This window comes from Homalodisca vitripennis, unplaced genomic scaffold (assembly GCF_021130785.1).
Source record: "Homalodisca vitripennis isolate AUS2020 unplaced genomic scaffold, UT_GWSS_2.1 ScUCBcl_5374;HRSCAF=12063, whole genome shotgun sequence".
NCBI lineage: Eukaryota > Metazoa > Arthropoda > Insecta > Hemiptera > Cicadellidae > Homalodisca > Homalodisca vitripennis.
The window spans coordinates 1-20859 of record NW_025781486.1 but is presented as its reverse complement, the minus strand read 5'-3'; the positions used below and the strand labels follow the sequence as shown (position 1 = coordinate 20859).

At 37.0% G+C, this 20859-nt stretch overlaps 1 protein-coding gene across 1 annotated transcript; it reads right to left on the bottom strand.

The window, feature by feature from the left end:
• Positions 1-8779: 8779 nt before the first annotated feature.
• Positions 8780-13974, bottom strand: LOC124373352 (zinc metalloproteinase nas-4-like; the record flags this gene model as incomplete). Its single annotated transcript, XM_046831728.1, has 3 exons — positions 8780-8943; positions 13094-13227; positions 13776-13974. Coding segments are annotated over 3 exons (480 nt in total), but the record flags the coding sequence as incomplete, so codon positions are not given.
• Positions 13975-20859: the final 6885 nt, after the last annotated feature.

Genomic DNA, 20859 nt, shown 5'->3' with positions numbered 1-20859 from the left:
TAGAATAAAAATCGCATTTTAATACGAAACAATGTGGTCTACAAAAAAAAGTCAAGTGACTTTTTACTCTATCTTCCATGGTTTAACCGTAAAACGTGATTATGTTGAAAATTTCACCTAAAAACTTACATTCTAGGCTCGATATTGGCCGAACCGTTGGCCTTAGCTTAAATGTAAAATTTTTTCTAACTAGCTATTGATAGGATCAAAAAAAAAGGTTCAGCAGCTTTCTATCGTTTATCTTTCCGTAAGCATGATAAATGCTCTAAATGGCAAATTCTTTGTCGTAACTTTTAGGTGTTTTAAATTTTGCAACTATAATTAGTGCGATTCATGCTGGTTCCAGATTGACCTTGTATTACTACGTTAACGAGTGGCTAAAACCCCCCTCCACGACCGGAGTTGGCTGAGCGTTAGTGAAGCTTAAAAGGTAGATAGGGACAGAGTGTTTTTTAATTATGTTCAAAGACACAACGCCCTCTAAAATAGGCCCACGTGTGTCATTAACCCCTTGTAACATTAACCCCCCCCCCGGGGATTTCCTAGTATTACCTGATAACCTCCTGAGTACATTAAACCCCCTGATATGTTAACCCCCCTGGTAACATTAACTTCCCCCCCGGGAATTTCCTGGCTTGACTAGATAAGCTCCTGATGATATTAAACCCCCTGTTCGACTTAAAACACTGCCTTAAGGTCGGTTTTTATTATGTTTCTACTAAACAATTCACGATAGCTGACCAGTGCAGACTTTTATCCCACGCGTTGTACCGATTAAACCAGAGATCGTAGCTTAAATCTGAGGGCACAATCGAAAGATAAAATTAAAATTTCCGACAGGAAAGGTCCAGTTACCTTTTCTCGTATCTCTAACGGTTAACCCGTTAAAAACGCCATTAAAGTCAAAACTTTGATTAAAACTGAAAAATTAAATAACATAGGTCTAAGATAATTCCGAATTCCCGCTTATCCCCGAATTTGGCCAACATCCGAAAGGGAGCCTGGGGTGTGTCGTTAACCCCCGGTAACATTAACCCCCCCCGCGCAATTTCCTGTTATGACCAAATAACCAACTGAGTAAATTAAAACCCCCTGATGTATTAACCCCCGGTAGCATTAAACCCCCCCCCCCAGGGAATTTCCTGGCATGACCTCATGTCCGAATTTTACCAATCACCAAATCTCTTAACCCCTCCCCCTGGGAAGTTCCTGGTATGACCAGATAACCCCCTGACGTTTTATCCCCAGGTAACGTTAACCCCCTCCCTGGGAATTTCCTGGCATGACATCATGTCCGAATTTTACCTATCACCAAATCAATCATATAACCGAATTTAAGGCACTTACTTTGGGGGCCTGGGGGCGTAGCCCCCAGCGAGCCGAAGGCGAGTCCTATAATATATACAGCCGCATGTGTAAACTGACTGACTGACTCACTCACTGACTGACAGATATATACAAATTCTAACATAGTTCTAGAAGTGCTGGAAACTTGAAATTTGGCATGCAGGTACCTTTCACAATATGACCCGGAGGAAAAGTCTGAAAAACCGGACTTTTTTACTTTTAAAACCCCTCAAAAAAATTCGAGAAAAATTCGCGCATTTTTCACCCCTGCAGGCATTTTTTGTAAGCCCAATAGCGGGCGAACCGTTCGAGCTAGCTCGGATCTGACGAAAAATTCATAAAACAGGCATGAAGTGAACTACAAAAAAGGTCCAGTGACTTTTTGCTCTATCTTCCATGGTTAAGCGACAAAACGCTCGAACATTTGAAATTCCAGAGATTTTTTCGATAAAAATAATGTTTCAAGCCCGATAGCGCCCGAACCGTTGGTCGTAGCTCAAATCTGATGGACCCATCAAATTAGCAAATTGCGCGATCTACAGAAAAGGTCCGGTGACTTTTTGCCCTATCTCCATTTGTTTTGGCCGAAAAACGTGATTATGTACAATTTTGTTGTAACTTTTACGTGAAACTTTTGTTTTTGGGGTCGATAGCGGCGAAACCATTGGTCGGAGGTCAAAATAAGAGCAACGTTTTATTTAGGAAATAAGATGACCTACAAAAAAGGTCAAGTGACTTTTTACTATATTTCCATTAGTTTGACCGCAAAAACGCGATTAAGTGAAAATATTGGACATTTTCGCCTAAAATTTACATTCCGGGCTTGATAGCGGCTAAACGGTTGGTCGTAACTCAAAACAAATTTTAAACGGGATTTAGGAAATCACGTGATCTACAAAAAAGGTTCAGTGACTTCGGGAGTTGGCTGAGCGTTAGTGAAGCTTCAATAGTAGATAGGGACAGAGTGTTCTTTTATTTAATTTTATGAAATATTAATTCATTGTCAAAACTCTGGCGTGGAATGGTAATATCTAAAGTAATTTTAACCCCCTTATCAACGTTTTATTTCCATAAAAATTCTTCGTGCCCAGACACAAATTTACTAGAAAAGTACACGCGTTCTTTAACCCCCGAGAACATAAACCCCCCCCTCCCGGGAATTTCCTGGTTGATGAACTCCTGATAAAATTAAACCCCCTGATCAACTTAATAATCGGATAAAGGTAGTTTTAAATTTATTTACACTATATCTGTTTACACAACAGCTGACCAGTACAGATTTTTATCCCAAGCGTTGTACCGACTAAACCATAGGTCGTAGATCAAATCCGAGATCAGAGTCGAAAGATAAAATTAAATTTCCGACAAGAAAGCTCCAGTCACTTTTTCTCGTATCTCTAACGGTTAAGCCGCAAAATGCCCTTAAAGTCAAAACTTTGGTTAAATCTGGAAAATTGGATAAAATGTGTCTTCTTTTAACCCCAAGATCCCTAATCTGATGATCAGACATAAACTTTCCCCGAATACCGCTAATCCAGTTAACGAGTGAATACACCCCACATTAGAAATTGGCTGAACGTTAGCTAAGCGTCAATAGTAGATATGGACAAAGTGAATTTTTATTATGTTTACAGACACAACACCTTGTAAAATAGACACATGTATCATTAACCCCCAGTAACATTAGCCCCCCGGAAATTTCCTAGTATGACCAGATAACCTCCTGAGTACATTAAACCCCCTGAAGTATTAACACCCCCCGGGTAACATTAACCCCCCCCGGAATTTCCTGTCATGACCTCAGGTCCGAATTTTACCAATCACCAAATCTCTTAACCCGGGGGGGGGCCCTGGGAAGTTCCTGGTATGACCAGATAACCCCAGATAACATTAACCCCCCCGGAAGTATCTGGTATAACCAGATAAACTCCTGATGCCTTAACCCCTGGTAACATTAAACCCCCCCCCCGGGAATTTCCTAGCATGACCTCATGTCCGAATTTTACCAATCACCCAAATCACATTATCCCCGAATTTGCAAGCGTACATCATGGGGGCCTGGGGGCGTAGCCCCCAGCGAGCCGAAGGCGAGTCTAATATATATACAACCGCATGTGTAACTGACTGACTCACTCACTCACGTATACTAATTCTAACCTACTTCCAGATGAGTTAGAGACTTGAAATTTGGTACACAGATAGCTTTCCACGTGTAACCACCAGGAAAATCCCGAAAAGTGAGAATTTTTCATTTTCAACCCCTCAAAAAAATTCCCAAAAAATCGCGCATTCTTCACCCCTGCAGGCATTTTTTGTAAGCCCGATAGCGGGCGAACCGTTGGAGCTAGCTCGGATCTGACGGAAAATTCATGGTCAGGAATGAAGTGAACTACAAAAAAGGTCTAATGACTTTTTGCTCTATCTTCCATGGTTAAGCGACAAAACGCTCGAACATTTGAAATTCCAGAGATTTTTTCGATAAAAATAATGTTTCAAGCCCGATAGCGGCCGAACCGTTGGTCGTAGCTCAAATCTGATTGACCCATCAAATTAGCAAATTGCGCGATCTACAGAAAAGGTCCGGTAATTTTTTGCCCTATCTCGATTGGTTTGGCCGAAAAACGTGATTATGTACAATTTTGTTGTAACTTTTACGCGAAACTTTTGTTTTTGGGGTCGATAGCGGCGAAACCATTGGTCGGAGGTCAAAATAAGACTAACGTTTTATTTAGGAAATAAGATGACCTACAAAAAAGGTCCAGTGACTTTTTACTATATTTCCCTTAGTTTGACCGCAAAACGCGATTAAGTGAAAATATTGGACATTTTCGCCTAAAAATTTACATTCCGGGCTTGATAGCGGCTAAACGGTTGGTCGTAACTCAAAACAAATTTTAAACGGGATTTAGGAAATCACGTGATCTACAGAAAAGGTTCAGTGACTTCGGGAGTTGGCTGAGCGTTAGCTAAGCGTCAATTAGTAGATAGGGACAGAGGAATATTTATTATGTTCACAGACACAATACCCTCTAAAAAAGGCCCAAGTGTGTCATTAACCCCCGGTAATATTAACCCCCCCCCGGGGATTTCCTGGTATGACCTGATAACCTCCTGTACATTCAACCCCCTGATGTGTTAACCCCCCTGGTAACATTAAACCCCCCCAGGGAATTTCCTGCCATGACCTCATGTCCGAATTTTACCAGTCACCAAATCTCTTAACCCCCCCCCCTGGGAAGATCCTGGTATGACCAGATAACCCCCTGGAGACTTATCCCCCGGTAACGTTAACCCCCCCTGGGAATTTGTTCATATGACCAGACAATATCCTGACGAAATTAAACCCCCTCTTGTCTTAACCTCCTTAACATTAATCACCCACCCAGGGAATTTCTCGCCTTGACTAGATAGTCTCCTGGTGATATTAAACCCCCTGTTCGACTTAAAATACTGCCTTGAGGTCGGTTTTTATTATGTTTATACTAAACAATTCAAGATAGCTGAACCCGTGCAGACTTTTCTCCCGAGCTTATTTCTGGCTAAACCATAGGTCGTAGATCAGATCTGAGGGCACAATCGAAAGACAAAATTAAAATTTCCAACAAGAAAGGTCCAGTCACTTTTTGTCGTATCTCTAACGGTTTAACCGCAAAATGCCCTCAAAGTCAAAAGTTTTTACGAATCCGGAAAAAAATCTATGAAAAAGGTCAATTTTTAAATCCCTTGTCATTTACTTAATGTCCGGACTTAACCAGTCACCGAATTCCCGCTTATCCCCGAATTTGCAAGCGTTTACTTTGGGGGCCTGGGGGCGTAGCCCCCAGCGAGCCGAAGGCGAGTCCAGATACTACTATCTGAATTTATACGAACCAATCCTGATTTCAATTGAGTCTTCATCATCAAATTGAGGTAAAAGTGAATATTCTGTCTCTTTTTCTTTGATATCCACTTTGAGTCTACACCAAGCTGGTGCTTCCATTGCCTTGCCGAGGTTTTAAAACCTAGATTCAAAATTCAAAGAAAACAAGTGAAAGTAATATGTTTTTAAATCGATTAAAATACTAATGAAATAATTAATTTGGATTAGGAAACTGTTTTTTTCATGCCTATGATGGGCATTCCATGAAAAATATAAGCCTATGTATCAGTATAGGTAAAAGAAAAATATGATTTTTAACTGGTAATTTAAAAATCAAGTGTCTTATAAAAGTATGTATTTGAGATATAAACTCACATTCTTCTGTAGTGTGAACATAGGAGTTGTAATAACATTAAGACTATAGCAATATTGAACAATTCACAAGAGGAGTCTGATTAAGGGATTCTCAATTTAGCTTCGATGAATATTTAATTTTTATTTCACAAAGGATGTATATAAGATGAATATAAATTATAAATAATTAGTATTGACAGATATCGTATTTTAAAACAATTCGCCACCATTGAGACACTAAAGTCTAAATTTCTGAAGTGAAACATTTATATATTTTTAAACGAGTTCCTATTAATAACGGAGTTTTTAAACATTCAAAAGCGGAGATTCAGATTCCTGACCGGTAGCTGACTGGGTGGGCACACCCGAAAGGTCTATATAGATTCAGGAACATGCTGCAGCTAATGCAGTCTATCGCAATCCCGAGAATTGCAACAGGAATGTGAAGGAAAGACACAGAGAGAATTGAAAGAATACGACGCGTCAATACCGTTCAGTGCCATCTTACTGGCAAGATTCCAATGCCAATGTCATGTAAATGGAGACGATACGCGGGGAGCTGCGTTATAGTACTGCGGTTCTTTAGTCTGATAAACCACAGTCTGTACGTGCGGGACTGCGGTTTCGACATCAGGTCTCCGAGCGTAGTATCCCATCTTGATAAATGGGCTTCTCTTTCGCAAAAGTGAGGTCGATAAACAGAACTTTCAAACTTTCCGCACATTTTCTATTGTTCAGTGACAAAAGAAATCAAGAATACAACGTTTCGAGATCTACAATCTGGTCTCTTCTTCAGGTGGATAACCGACCTAAGACAATCAAGGTTAAATTATCAAACATATCAGAGCATTGTAACATGCATAAGTCTAACAGAAATCACCACAACTATACTGTGTAGGCGTATATGGTCTTTCTGTGTCTTCTGTGTCTAGGAAGTCAAATTATTACGTAATATCCTTGAACCAAATCTTAAATGTAATAATCTCTGCAAACAGCTCTCTAGATTTGTCTCTAAGGAAACGTTCAGTTTGGGATTCTTTGGCCTATTTGAATCAAAGCTTAGGTGCGCCTTAATATCTGGGGTTCTGTAGTACCCTGAAAGAGTACTTTCTCCCTACAAAAGGAGCGTTAGAAACCACGAGACAACTGTAAAGAGCGATGGTTCAGTCAGGAAGGATTTTCAATCTACCCAGCCTATGAATATATCCTGTGTAAATAAATCAGTTTTCATTCTGATTCTTAAAGCTAAAACTCCATTCAGTTGGTTTTTTCCATTCAGGTGTTTACTATAACTTTCAAGCTGATCAATATTATTTTTTATCACATTATGCATAAGTAAGGTAATTGACATCGAGTTTGTCTGTTAACCTAAAATTGCACTGAGAAAACGTTAGCGATAAAATTCGTTCTTGATTAATATATTTTAAATGTCATTCTTTTTTTTTGTTTATAGGTTAAATTTAACATTGACCACAAATGTATAAAAGTATTACAAAGATATTGAATCATGATTTTTTATCCTTTTTATGACAGTCGCAAGTGTAAGTTTGAGAGTACCTCTTCACGTCTATTACACTATATCTTATGGTGTAGGTGTCTCTGATGTCGAAACGATGTAATAAGTTCATTTTTTGAGTTTCGTCTTTTGTTATCTCTTCAGACGAACATGACTCCAGATTCCAGGAGTCGAGTCTGTAACACCGTCAGGTCCCAGAAGCTGCAGGAAGCTAAGAGGAAGGTGAGTTGGAGCTTAACACAACATTCGTATTGACGGAACTATTACGTATGATTTCAAATTATCTGCTGATCTTGTTTTGCAACAAGTCTATATTCATTCTACAATATATAAACATTGAGTCTATAAATAGTTTTACGTCGATAAAATGTAGTTTGATCCAACTTGTGTTCAACAATTCGTATACGTTTAGTGTCAAAATAAAAATTAAAAACAAACAGTTTGCCTATTGCTTTGGCAGGTTTATCCTCTCTGGAGTAAAAGCCAAAACTTGATGCTGTAGAGTGACGTCATAAAAATTAAAGTGGTGTAAACAATTTTGGGTTTAGAAAACGGTTTTTAGGGGACATTGATTGCTCTTTATTATATATTTCCTAAATACACAAAAATTAGCAGTTTTTTATCACTGCTCGTGAAATTACAGACATTTAATTAGACAATTTAGGTCATTTTTTTCATCGAGCCCAAATAAAAACGGCTGAAGATAAAAGTGTCAAATGAGTAATGACTGCGATGAGTGACATAAGTTTTATTCATTTTTGACCTAATTAAATCATATATTTTAATTTATATATAATTTAATGATGGAATTTTAAAAATAGTTCTTTTCTTGACGAAATTATATTATTATTATTAAAGAACATGTCACCCCCTGGAGGTATAACTCTTATACATAAAGTAAAATTTTTATCGTAGGCAGTTTTTATTTTTATCCGATTGCAATTTTTGAAACTACTTATTTTAAATGCCTTTAATTTCACGTGGAGAAATACCAACATTTTTTCTTAAGTTTAAAACATGTTTGAGCTCCAAAATCATTTCAACCACCTTAAGTGAAGCCACATAAGGAAATACATCAGGATGAACAAATTATTTGGTAATTAGTAAATAAGTGGACAATGCAATGTGCGATGACCAACATTTTTTCTTGAGTTTAAAAACATGTTTGAGCTCCAAAATCATTTCAACCACCTTAAGTGAAGCCACATAAGGAAATACATCAGGATGAACAAATTATTTTGGTAATTAGTAAATAAGTGGACAATGCAATGTGCGATGACCAACATTTTTTTCTTGAGTTTAAAACATGTTTGAGCTCCAAAATCATTTCAACCACCTTAAGTGAAGCCACATAAGGAAATACATCAGGATGAACAAATTATTTGGTAATTAGTAAATAAGTGGACAATGCAATGTGCGATGACCAACATTTTTTCTTGAGTTTAAAACATGTTTGAGCTCCAAAATCATTTCAACCACCTTAAGTGAAGCCACATAAGGAAATACATCAGGATGAACAAATTATTTTGGTAATTAGGTAAATAAGTGGACAATGCAATGTGCGATGACCAACATTTTTTCTTGAGTTTAAAACATGTTTGAGCTCCAAAATCATTTCAACCACCTTAAGTGAAGCCACATAAGGAAATACATCAGGATGAACAAATTATTTGGTAATTAGTAAATAAGTGGACAATGCAATGTGCGATGTATCATTTGTTTAATTGGAACCCCCAGTAGTGGGACATTTGTACATTCTGCGGATCTTCTCCAGATCCCCATCTGTGGCTGCTTCCCGCTGTCCCATGTCTATACTGGGGTCGTCCCGTTGTCCCTGTAACAGTCCCAACAGTCCACTCCCCCGGGACTGTGGTCACACATTACACTATACAACTACACATATAGGCCGGAGAAGGGATGCAAACGTTTTCTATGCAAATTGTATCCTTTGATCGCATAAGTTACATAAGAGATAACTCATCCAATGCTGAACACTGAGGCATGGAAAAACTGAGCGCTTGGACTGCCATCTGTGGAGAGAAAGCCTAGTAGAATGGTAACAATGCGAGTAACGTGGCGCAGCCCTAGCGGTGGACGTTAGAATTAACTGAAACAACCCCCGGTACCTAACACACCGCGTCCGCATGAATGACTTATCTCCTGCGTAACTAATACAATCAAAGATGTATTAATACCTAATTCATGAACTTAAGTAAATGCAAACTTGTAACTCACCACGTCCGCGATGAATGACTTATCTCCTGCGTAACTAATACAATCAAAGATGTATTAATACCTAATTCATGAACTTAAGTAAATGCAAACTTGTAACTCACCACGTCCGCATGAATGACTTATCTCCTGCGTATCTAATACAATCAAAGATGTATTAATACCTACTTCATGAACTTAAGTAAATCCAAACTTGTAACACACCACGTCCGCATGAATGACTTATCTCCTGCGTATCTAATACAATCAAAGATGTATTTAATACCTAATTCATGAACTTAAGTAAATGCAAACTTGTAACACACCACGTCCGCATGAATGACTTATCTCCTGCGTATCTAATACAATCAAAGATGTATTAATACCTAATTCATGAACTTAAGTAAATGCAAACTTGTAACACACAACGTTCCGCATGAATAACATCTCCTGCGTATCTAATACAATCAAAGATGTATTAATACCTATTTCATGAACTTAAGTAAATCCAAACTTGTAACACACCACGTCCGCATGAATGACTTATTTCCTCCGTAACTAATACAATCAAAGATGTATTAATACCTTATTCATGAACTTAAGTAAATGCAAACTTGTAACTCACCATGTCCGCATGAATGATTTATCTCCTGCGTAACTAATACAATCAAAGATGTATTAATACCATTTCATGAACTTAAGTAAACGAAAACTTGTAACTCACCACGTCCGCATGAATAACTTATTTCCTCCGTAACTAATACAATCAAAGATGTATTAATACCTTATTCATGAACTTAAGTAAATGCAAACTTGTAACTCACCACGTCCGCATGAATGATTTATCTCCTGCGTAACTAATACAATCGAAGATGTATTAATACCTATTTCATGGACTTAAGTAAACGAAAACTTGTAACACACCACGTCCGCATGAGTGATTTATCTCCTGCGTAACTAATACAATCAAAGATGTATTAATACCTATTTCATGAACTTAAGTAAAAGCAAAACTTGTAACACACCACGTCCGCATGAATGATTTATCTCCTGCGTAACTAATACAATCAAAGATGTATTAATACCTATTTCATGGACTTAAGTAAACGAAAACTTGTAACACACCACGTCGTATGAATGATTTATCTCCTGCGTAACTAATACAATCAAAGATGTATTAATACCTATTTCATGAACTTAAGTAAATCCAAACTTGTAACACACCACGTCCGCATGAATGACTTATTTCCTCCGTAACTAATACAATCAAAGATGTATTAATACCTTATTCATGAACTTAAGTAAATGCAAACTTGTAACTCACCATGTCCGCATGAATGATTTATCTCCTGCGTAACTAATACAATCAAAGATGTATTAATACCATTTCATGAACTTAAGTAAACGAAAACTTGTAACTCACCACGTCCGCATGAATAACTTATTTCCTCCGTAACTAATACAATCAAAGATGTATTAATACCTTATTCATGAACTATAAGTAAATGCAAACTTGTAACTCACCACGTCCGCATGAATGATTTATCTCCTGCGTAACTAATACAATCGAAGATGTATTAATACCTATTTCATGGACTTAAGTAAACGAAAACTTGTAACACACCACGTCCGCATGAGTGATTTATCTCCTGCGTAACTAATACAATCAAAGATGTATTAATACCTATTTCATGAACTTAAGTAAAAGCAAACTTGTAACACACCACGTCCGCATGAATGATTTATCTCCTGCGTAACTAATACAATCAAAGATGTATTAATACCTATTTTCATGGACTTAAGTAAACGAAAACTTGTAACACACCACGTCCGTATGAATGATTTATCTCCTGCGTAAACTAATACAATCAAAGATGTATTAATACCTATTTCAGTAAAACGAACACTTTTAGAGGAAAATAAAAATTTAAAAATGTTGTATTGCTTCACATTTTCTCAACTAAGAACTTTTGAAATATTAAATTAAAAGTTCTGTATAATAAATGGGATTTAAATATATATGTATTTTATTCATTATACTCCATGGAAAATGTCAGACAGGTGTGTGTGTAAAGTGAAATGTTAATAATTTTTCTTCTGAAAACTTATACTAAGAAAGTTTAAGAATACAAACACAATATTTGCACAATTAGGTAATTTAAACAAATAATGCATTTTAATTTTTTTAGTACATATTTTAAGTATGGTTTAAATCATTAATACTACACACACAAACACACACACACAGCCGCCATTGTGTATTTTTCTAAAACAATATATCTTAAACTAGTAAAGCTAACTAACCAAGCTTGGGTTTGAATAACTAAGAGTTTTTTTTTAATAATTGTGTTATTTTCTTTAGTATTAAATAATGGTGTCTGTTAAAAATTAAGTCAAATAATAATGAGACAAAGACACAGTTGTTTGGCTCTCCCGGTTTGTGCAAGCGTATCTTTAGTTGTCGTGCTCGCTTATGCGTTGACCGATTTCGTTGAAAAGTACCGTTGGAATTATTGTACAAATTTCATAATCGCTAGTATCTTGTAAATTTGTGTTATACCTGATTAGTTTTAAAACAGATCGTGCTTGTTTTGTACATTGACAGATTTTGTTGAAAACAAGTACCGTTGGAATTGTAATAAACATTTTAAAATATTTGGTACCTAGTACAGTTTCAATAACTATAATGGTTTCTTTTGTTATTTGACTTTATACATTTGTTAATATTAAAGAAAATGACACAACTATTTTATTTTATTTTCCTCTTATCTTTTTGAACCTATGTGACAAATTTTGTCTCTTTAACTTAAGTAGTTTTAGACATAACAACAGTGTTTAATAAAAATTGCAAAATGGCGGCTATTAGCTAAACGAGGCATTTTTTCTCAACCTATGTTTTGTATGACACTTGCTTTTTGAAATTATTAATAATAATACCCACAGACGTTTATAACACTCTTTTGTGAACATCCTGTATATAGAATATTTTCCCGATGAAGTAAAACACCCAATGTGTTAATTTTTCATGGGAAACAACAGTTTCAAGGTAAATATGAACTCTAACCAATACCTTAATAGCAGACTACTTGCTAGGGAAGACCGTTTAGTGGTAAACCATTCCAGAAATCTCTCGTTAGTGATGTTAGTGATAACAGTTTCCAAACAACAACTCTTACTTTGTGATTTTTGGTGATAGAAATGGATAAGAATGTGAATAAAGAACTAGATTACAGTGGGGTAGTGCAAGGACACATCAGTGAACCACCTGTTGGCAAGAGAAAATAGAAGATCGAAAAATGATGGCGATGGGGTGAGGCTAATCCTTACAATAAACACTGGAAAAGGTTCTCAAAAGACTTTAGAAGCATGGCGTAACTTTAAATGAATCAACATTTGAGTTCGGTTCTTATTTTCTGCCTCGCAATAGAAAGAGATGTAGACGAGGAGACCACTCTGTCCCTATCTTCCATTTGTTGTTTAGACCATATAAGTTGATAAATACATGCGTACATATTAATTATAAATATAAAGAGCGCTCATGTGATCGTAAACCCTGTTTACATTTATAACACCTACTTATTGTACGTATTTGCCAGTACAAAGATGACTTTTTACGTACATAATAATATATAGTTGTTTTAATCTGTTAAATACTTTTTACCTGAGTATACTTTTAAGATGGTCAAAAAATTATCTATAAAAAACTAACCAGGCTCGTGTGTTTTGGAAGATTATAAATGTTTATTCAGTGATTAAACTATGTATAAGTCTAAATCTTGAAATGTTTACATAGTGTATATACTTACAACAGCCACGATGGTGTCCTTCCCGTTTTTTGAAAACGCGTACTTCGGATAGTGCATAACACTCCGGTAGTCGTATGGAACATCAAATGTTGTCACTTCAGTCTTTCTCGCTTTTCCAAAGTCATTTTTGTATTCTAGAACAAACATTTTTATGGATATACCCTGTAAAATATATAAACGTCTACCTAAGACAATTGGTGGCTTAATCTGCAAACAAATAAATATCTCAATGTTTTTGAGTGGGGACTGTGTTGTCATTATTTTACAAATGATGAAAAGAAAATGTCCGAAGATAGAACCTAGAGGAGACTCCCAACTTTACTTATAACGACCTGGCCAAACATTTATTCCGTAAGTTTAACAAACTTAAGGCATTTGTAACTACTGAAAAGTTCAAAAGAACATTAATTTTGTGAGGTATAAAGAAGTATACCAAAAAGAGTAGTTAAATAAAAATGGATGGAATTACAATATTGGCATTTCGCCACTCAACCACAAGCCGCTTCCTGTGCAAAACCAAAGTATCAGCTCCGTTCTTGACGAATGAATCAAAGCAACGACCACGCTTTTGTGTAATACGGTCATTTTCATAAATAAAACAGTAATATAATTGCTCTCAGATATAAATAAAAATGTCTAAATAGTATTTATGTAGTGAGGGAAAATAAAATTATATGCTTACGAGGTTCCACATTGTCCCAGAGTATCTTGACGTACGTATCCCGGTCAGGCCTGGCCTGTTCATGCATCAGCCCTAGCACATGGAGAAGTTCGTGTTGTATTGTGCCTTGATGCCTCAGACACTCCGGAGATTGCAAGTTCACAGGGAGCGGCTTGCCCAGCTTAGGCCGATATCCGATCATAGCGTAACAGCCTTGGTCCTGAAATTATCCAATGCCTCTAAAAAAATTAGATTCCAAATGTTTGATGAAGTACTTTCATGTGAATAAGAATCGTTTTAGTGGTATAGAATGTGTTATTCGCTGACGATTCATCCTTTGTTATCTAAGAGTTCATTTGCAGGTTATTATATCTTCTTTAGAGTTCCACAATATGGAATTGAAAAATTATGTGCTTTTCCAGGTTGATTACAAATCAATCTAGAATCTTTGTTAAAACCACATAACTACATCTAATTACACTAATTCCTGTAAAATGGTGTAGCAAACTATAATGTAGGCAATAAACTGGCCTCAGCTGCTTTGTGCAGCACAAGGAGACCAAATGCTGTTGGCAATCAACTAGAAACGGGAGCCGAGAAGAGAACTCTTTCATCCCATTGTAATTTGTTTGTTTCAACAAGCATTTGCAACGTCTTACATTTATATCTGAAAACTTTAACTATACGTTTCAAAGATAACGTTGTCTATGCGTTTCAAAGATATCATAGGTTTTTCTTTGTTTCCAACAAGCATTTGCAAAGTCCTACATTTATATTTGAAAACTTTACGCTTTGAAGATAACGTTTCCTATGGGTTTTCAAAGATATCTGACGTTTTCAAACAAGTGTTTTTTTTTCAAATTTTGCTATACTTCTTAAACTGATTCAATCTAACATTTAGTATATTCTGAATGTAAATTATTTTGATACCTGTAAATATAATTGGCTGAGCATCAGCAAACTTCGTCATTCAATAGCTGGCCAAAATTATTTTTGTCTGCCCACACGATATCTGAAGAACGAAATAGCTAGAATAGATTCGAAATGTTTGACGAAGCTCCATTTCTAAGTAAGCAATATCGGTTTTGACGATGTTGGAATGGAATTTGGCTGAACTTCAGCGAATACAGTATACCTGAAACAAGCAATTGGAATACTCGACGTGGAGCCTCTTGTTATCTATTCCTGTTCATAGATCCTCTATTTACAGTAAATCATTCACAGTCTCTGCTTGTCGACTTTGGAATAATCTCCCGGATCATATTAGAGGTATTCGTAGTCGGGGAACGGTTTCGGGGGGTGCTTAGGGACCATCTGTTTTGGGCCTCTTCGGGTTGACGATATCGTGGCATAGGGTATGGGACGATGGCTTTGTATGAATGGTGATGGATGAATGTCTGTTAAATTCCTTGTAAGTTTTATTCTATGTATTTATTTTTTAGTTTCATAGAAAACCTTTGTTTCATTTTATTACCTTATATAAATAGATATTATAATTTTCGATTGTAAAATAGTAATGTAAACTGTATTGTGGCTCTTATTTTACAGTAATAGTAGAGTTTATTAATTTTATGGTTAGGTGTAAGAGAGGACTTAATAGTCCTAACCTCGCCAATTGAATATGTTTTACGTTGTATTCAATAAAGTCATTTTTCATTTCATTTCATTTCATTTCATTTCATTTCATTTCATTTCATTTCATTTCATTACCTGATTTTCTGTGGTAGATCGGGCTATACATTTGAAATGAAATGATGAATTCAACTTCATTTCTGCACGGGCAAGATCTACTTCGATGGAGGTGGGGGTGTGTGTCTCTATGGGATGTCTCTCATCTGGCAAGGTGCGTGGAGTTACCCCATGTTGAAGAGTAACCTTTCTTATTTTAGTTTTAGATGGGTAAAAACTGTTTTTGGACAATGGGGTGAACCAGAATACCGTCGATAAAACTAGTATGGCCTAGAAACAGCGAAATGTGTTACGCGGTACGTAAGCTGTCGTACTCGTGCCTTGTATAGTAATAAGCATACAAATAATCACTCACATCATTGCTATGAATAAAGTAATGTCTCGTTTTGTTGTCTCAAATGTTATTGTAATATGTGTAAACGTATAGGCCTACACAGTAAATAAAAATTCAGGACCTCCTTCTATTATTTTAGTTTATATAAGGAGATATCCTTTGGGTACTGGTGCAATGTGGAAAGGAAGTTTCATTATAGTGGTTTTGAAAAATGTTGTGTGTCCTCCAAAAATGCGGAATTTTATTTTACCACTTCCCGGTGTCCTACAAAGATTAAATTTTATATACAGTACTTGTGTCTCATGACGCAATAAAAATACCTGTTACTAGTAGACTCTCTTTGACTGGAGACGTTAGTTTTTCATATATATGTATAAGTATTTTTTGTTGTTGTCACATATAGTATGACTAATATGACTCGCTTACCACAGGGCTCCATCATATTTTAACATCGCGTTGGTCTAAAACTAATTAGTTGTTACTGTTAGTATAAATGAAGAACATTTGGATAGTGAATAACTATGTTGGTAACGTGAAAAATTTAGAATAAAGGAATTCGAAAAAATGCACTGAATCCCATATATATACAACCGCATGTGTAACTGACTGACTGACTCACTCACTCACTCAGGGTATACTAATTCTAACCTACTTCCAGATGAGTTAGAGACTTGAAAATTTGGTACACAAACCTAGCTTTCCAATCTGTCAAACCACCAGGAAAAGTCTGAAAAGTGAGAATTTTTCATTTTTGAACCCCTCAAAAAAAATTTCCAAAAATCGCGCATTCTTCACCCCTTGCAGGCTTTCCTTTGTAAGCCCGATAGCGGGCGAACCGTAGGAGCTAGCTTCGATCTGACGAAAAATTCATGGTCAGGAATGAAAAAGTGAACTACAAAAAAGGTCCAGTGATATTTTGCTGTATCTCAATTGGTTTGGCCGCAAAACGCGATTACATTAAAATATTTTGAAATTTTCGCCTAAAAATTTACCTTTCGGGCTCGATAGCGGCTAAACGGTTGGTCGTAGCTCAAAACAAATTTTCAATGGGATTTAGAAAATCGCGTGATCTACAAAAAAAGGTTTGAGTAACATTTTGCCCTATCATCAACGGTTTGGCCGCATCATAACGCGTTTTAAAGTATAGATTTTTTACGTTTTACGTGAGATATTGTTTTCTGGGCTCTGTGTTAGCGGAACCTATGAAGGTAGGGTAGAATAAAAAATCAGATTTTAAATACAAAACAATGTGGTCTACCAAAAATGTCCAGTGACTTTTTACTCTATCTTCCATGGTTTAGCCGTAAAACGAGATTATGTCGAAAAATTTCACTTAAAAAAACTTACATTTCGGGCTCGATAGTGGCCGAACCGTTAGCCCTAGCTTAAATGTAACATTTTTTGTAAACTAGCTATTCATAGGATCTAAAAAAAAGGTCCAGTAGCTTTCTGTCGTTTATCTTTCCGTAAGCCTGGGTTAAATGCTCTAAAAAGGCAAATTCTTTGTCGTCAATTTTAGCGGTTTTAAATCTTGCAACTATAATTAGTGCGATTTCGTGCTGGTTCCAGCTTGACCTTGTATTACTACGTTTAACGAGTGACTAAAAACCCCCCTCCACGTCGGGAATTGGATGAGCGTTAGTGAAGTTTTCAATAGTAGATAGGGACAGAGTGTTTTTTAATTATGTTCACAGACACAACACCCTCTAAAATAGGCCCCACGTGTGTGTCATTAACCCCTTGTAAACATTAACCCCCCCCCCCCCGGGAATTTATTCATTATAACCAGAAAATATCCTAACTTAAACCCCCTGATGTCTTAACCCCTTTAACATTAATCTCCCCCCCCCGGGAATTTCCTGGCATGACAAGATAAACATCCTGAGCAAATTAAAACCCCTAAACACTTAAAAATAATGACTCAGGGTTGGGTTTTTGTTATATTTACACTAAACAATTCACAATAGCCCACCAGTGCAGTCCTTTCTCCACAGCTCCGTACTGGCTAAACCAGACGTCATAGCTAAAATCCGAGGCCAGAATCGAAAGATAAAAATTAAATTTCCGACAAGAAAGGTCCAGGGGGTGGCAGTCCACTTTTTCTCGTATCTCTAACGGTTAAGCCACAAAAGGCCTTTGAAGTCAAAACTTTAAATAATTCTGGAAAATTCGATAAAATGGGTCAACTTTTAAACTCACTAATCCCTAGTCTTTAAGCTCGGACATAACCTTTCCCCGAATTACCGCTTATCCCCGAATTTAAGGCACTTACTTTGGGGGCCTGGGGGCGTAGCCCCCACCCAGCGAGCCGAAGGGCGAGTCCTATATTATATACAGCCGCATGTGAAACTGACTCACTGACAGAATCATACTAATTCTAACATAGTTCTAGAAGTGCTAGAAACTTGAAATTTTGCACGCTTATGCCTTTTACCGTGAAAACCACCGGGAAAAGTCTGAAAACCGGACTTTTTTACTTCTAAACCCCTCAAAAAAAATTCCCGAAAAATCGCGCATTCTTTACCCCTCGCAGGCATTTCTTGTAAGCCCGCTAGCGGTGCGAACCGTTTTATAGCTAGCTCGGATCTGACGAAAAAATTCATAATCAGGAATGAAGTGAACTACAAAAAAGATCCAGTGACTTTTTGCTCTATCTTCCATGGTTTAAGCGTCAAAACGCTCGAACATTTGAAATTCCAGAGATTTTTTCGCTTAAAATAAAGTTTTCGAGCCCGATTAGCGGCCGAACGGTAGGTTGTAGCTCAAATCTGATTGACCCATCAAAACTAGCAAATTATGTGATTCTACAGAAAAGCGACCAGTGACTTTTTCCCCTATCTGCATTGGTTTGGCCGAAAAACGTGGTTATGTGCAATTTATTTGTAATATTTACGTGAACATTTTGTTTTTTTGTGTTCAATAGCGGCAAAAACCATTGGTCGGAAGTCAATATAAAACAAAGGTTAGATTTAGGAAATAATATGATCTACAAAAAGGGTTGAGTGACTTTTTACTATACCTCTATTAGTTTGACCGCAAAACCGCGATTAAGTGAAAATATTTTGAAATTTTTCGCCTACAAATTTACATTCCGGGCTTGATAGCGGCTAAACGGTTGGTCGTTAAGCTCAAAAAAATGCGACCTTAATAAGTTTTAGTAAACAACGTGTTCTACAAAAAAGTCCAGTAAACTTTTTGTTGTATGTCCTTTAATAAGCCAGAAAAACGCTATATAAATTGCTAAATATTTGTCGTAGATTTGGCAATTTTTGGAGTTTTTAAATATTATTATTATGTGACTAATATTTGTGTAATTCATTTCCAGATTCAGTTTGCACTTGCTTTGCTACGTTAAACGAGTGAATACAACTCCACAATTAGAAACTGGCTGAGCGTTAGTTAAGCGTCAATAGTAGATAGGGACAGAGAAAAATTTTATTATGTTCACAGACACAAACACCCTCTAAAAAAGGCCCACCCAAGTGTGTCATTAACCCCCGGTAATATTAACCCCCCCCGGGGATTTCCTGGTATGACCTGATAACCTCCTGAGTACATTTCAACCCCCTGATGTGTTAACCCCCCTGGTAACATTAAACCCCCCCAGGGAAATTTCCTGGCATGACCTCATGTTCCGAATTTGACCAGTCACCAAATCTCTTAACCCCCCTGGGAAGTTCCTGGTATGACCAGATAATACCCCCCGGAGTCTTATCCCCCCGGTAACGTTAACCCCCCCTGGGAATTTGTTCAAATGACCAGACAATATCCTGACGAATTTAAACCCCCTGATGTCTAACCCCCTTAACATTAATCACCCCCCCCCCCGGGAATTTCTCGCCTTGACTAGATAGTCTCCTGGTGACATTAAACCCCCTAAACAAACTTAAAAATAATGACTCAGGTTTGGGTTTTTTGTTATATTTACACTAAACAATTCACAAAAAGCCCACCAGTGCAGTCCTTTCTCCACAGCTCCGTACTGGCTAAACCAGACGTCGTAGCTAAAATCTGATGGCATAATCGAAAGACAAAATTAAATTTCCAACAACAAGAAAGGTCCAGTCACTTTTTTGGTCGTATCTCTAAACGGTTTAAAACCGCAAAATGCCCCTCAAAGTCAAAAGTTTTTACGAATCCGGAAAAAAATCTATGAAAAAGGTCAATTTTTAAATCCCTTGTCATTTACTTAATGTCCGGACTTAACCAGTCACCGAATTCCGCTTATCCCCGAATTTGCAAGCGTTTACTTTGGGGGCCTGGGGGCGTAGCCCCCAGCGAGCGAAGGCGAGTCCTATATATATACAGCCGCTATGTGTAACTCCACTCACTCACTGGACATATAATCAATACTAATTTCATAACATGAGTTCCAGAACTGTGACTTGGGGGGGAAACGTGAAATTTTTGCATTCGCACGCACGGTTATTGCAAGCGTTAATCTTCAAAACCACACGGGAGAAAAGTCTAGTGGAAAATCCGGGATATTTTGTTTTACTTTTGAATTCCTCAAAAAAAATTCCCGAACGGGGACCCCTGTTTTGCCCTTGGTAGGCTTCCCTACCCTTGAAAGCCCGATAGCGGCGGCGAACAAAACCGTTGGAGCTTAGCTCGGATCTGACGAAAAATATTTCATATGGTCAGGGAATGAAGGGAACTACAAAAAAGGTCCAAGTAATCTTTTGCTCTATCTCAATAGGTTTTGGCCGCAAAACTGGCGGGCATTACATTAAGAATATTTTGAAATTTATCGCCAATAAAATTTACTCTTTCGGGCTCGATTAGCGGCCTCTCCTTCTAAACGGTTTGGTCGTAGCTCAAATAACAAATTTTCAAAATGGGATTTTAGTTAAAATAGCGCCGCCGTGACTCTACCAAAGAAAGGATTAAGTATAATTTTGCCCTATCATTAAACGGTTTGGCCCCGCATAACGCGTTTATAAATGTATCGATTTTTTTAACGTTTTAACGTGATATATTGTTTTCTGCGGCTCTGTGTATTGCACGGAACCTTTGAAGGTTTCAGGGTAGAATATATAAATCGGCATTTTAATACGAAAACAATGTGGTCTATCAAAAAAA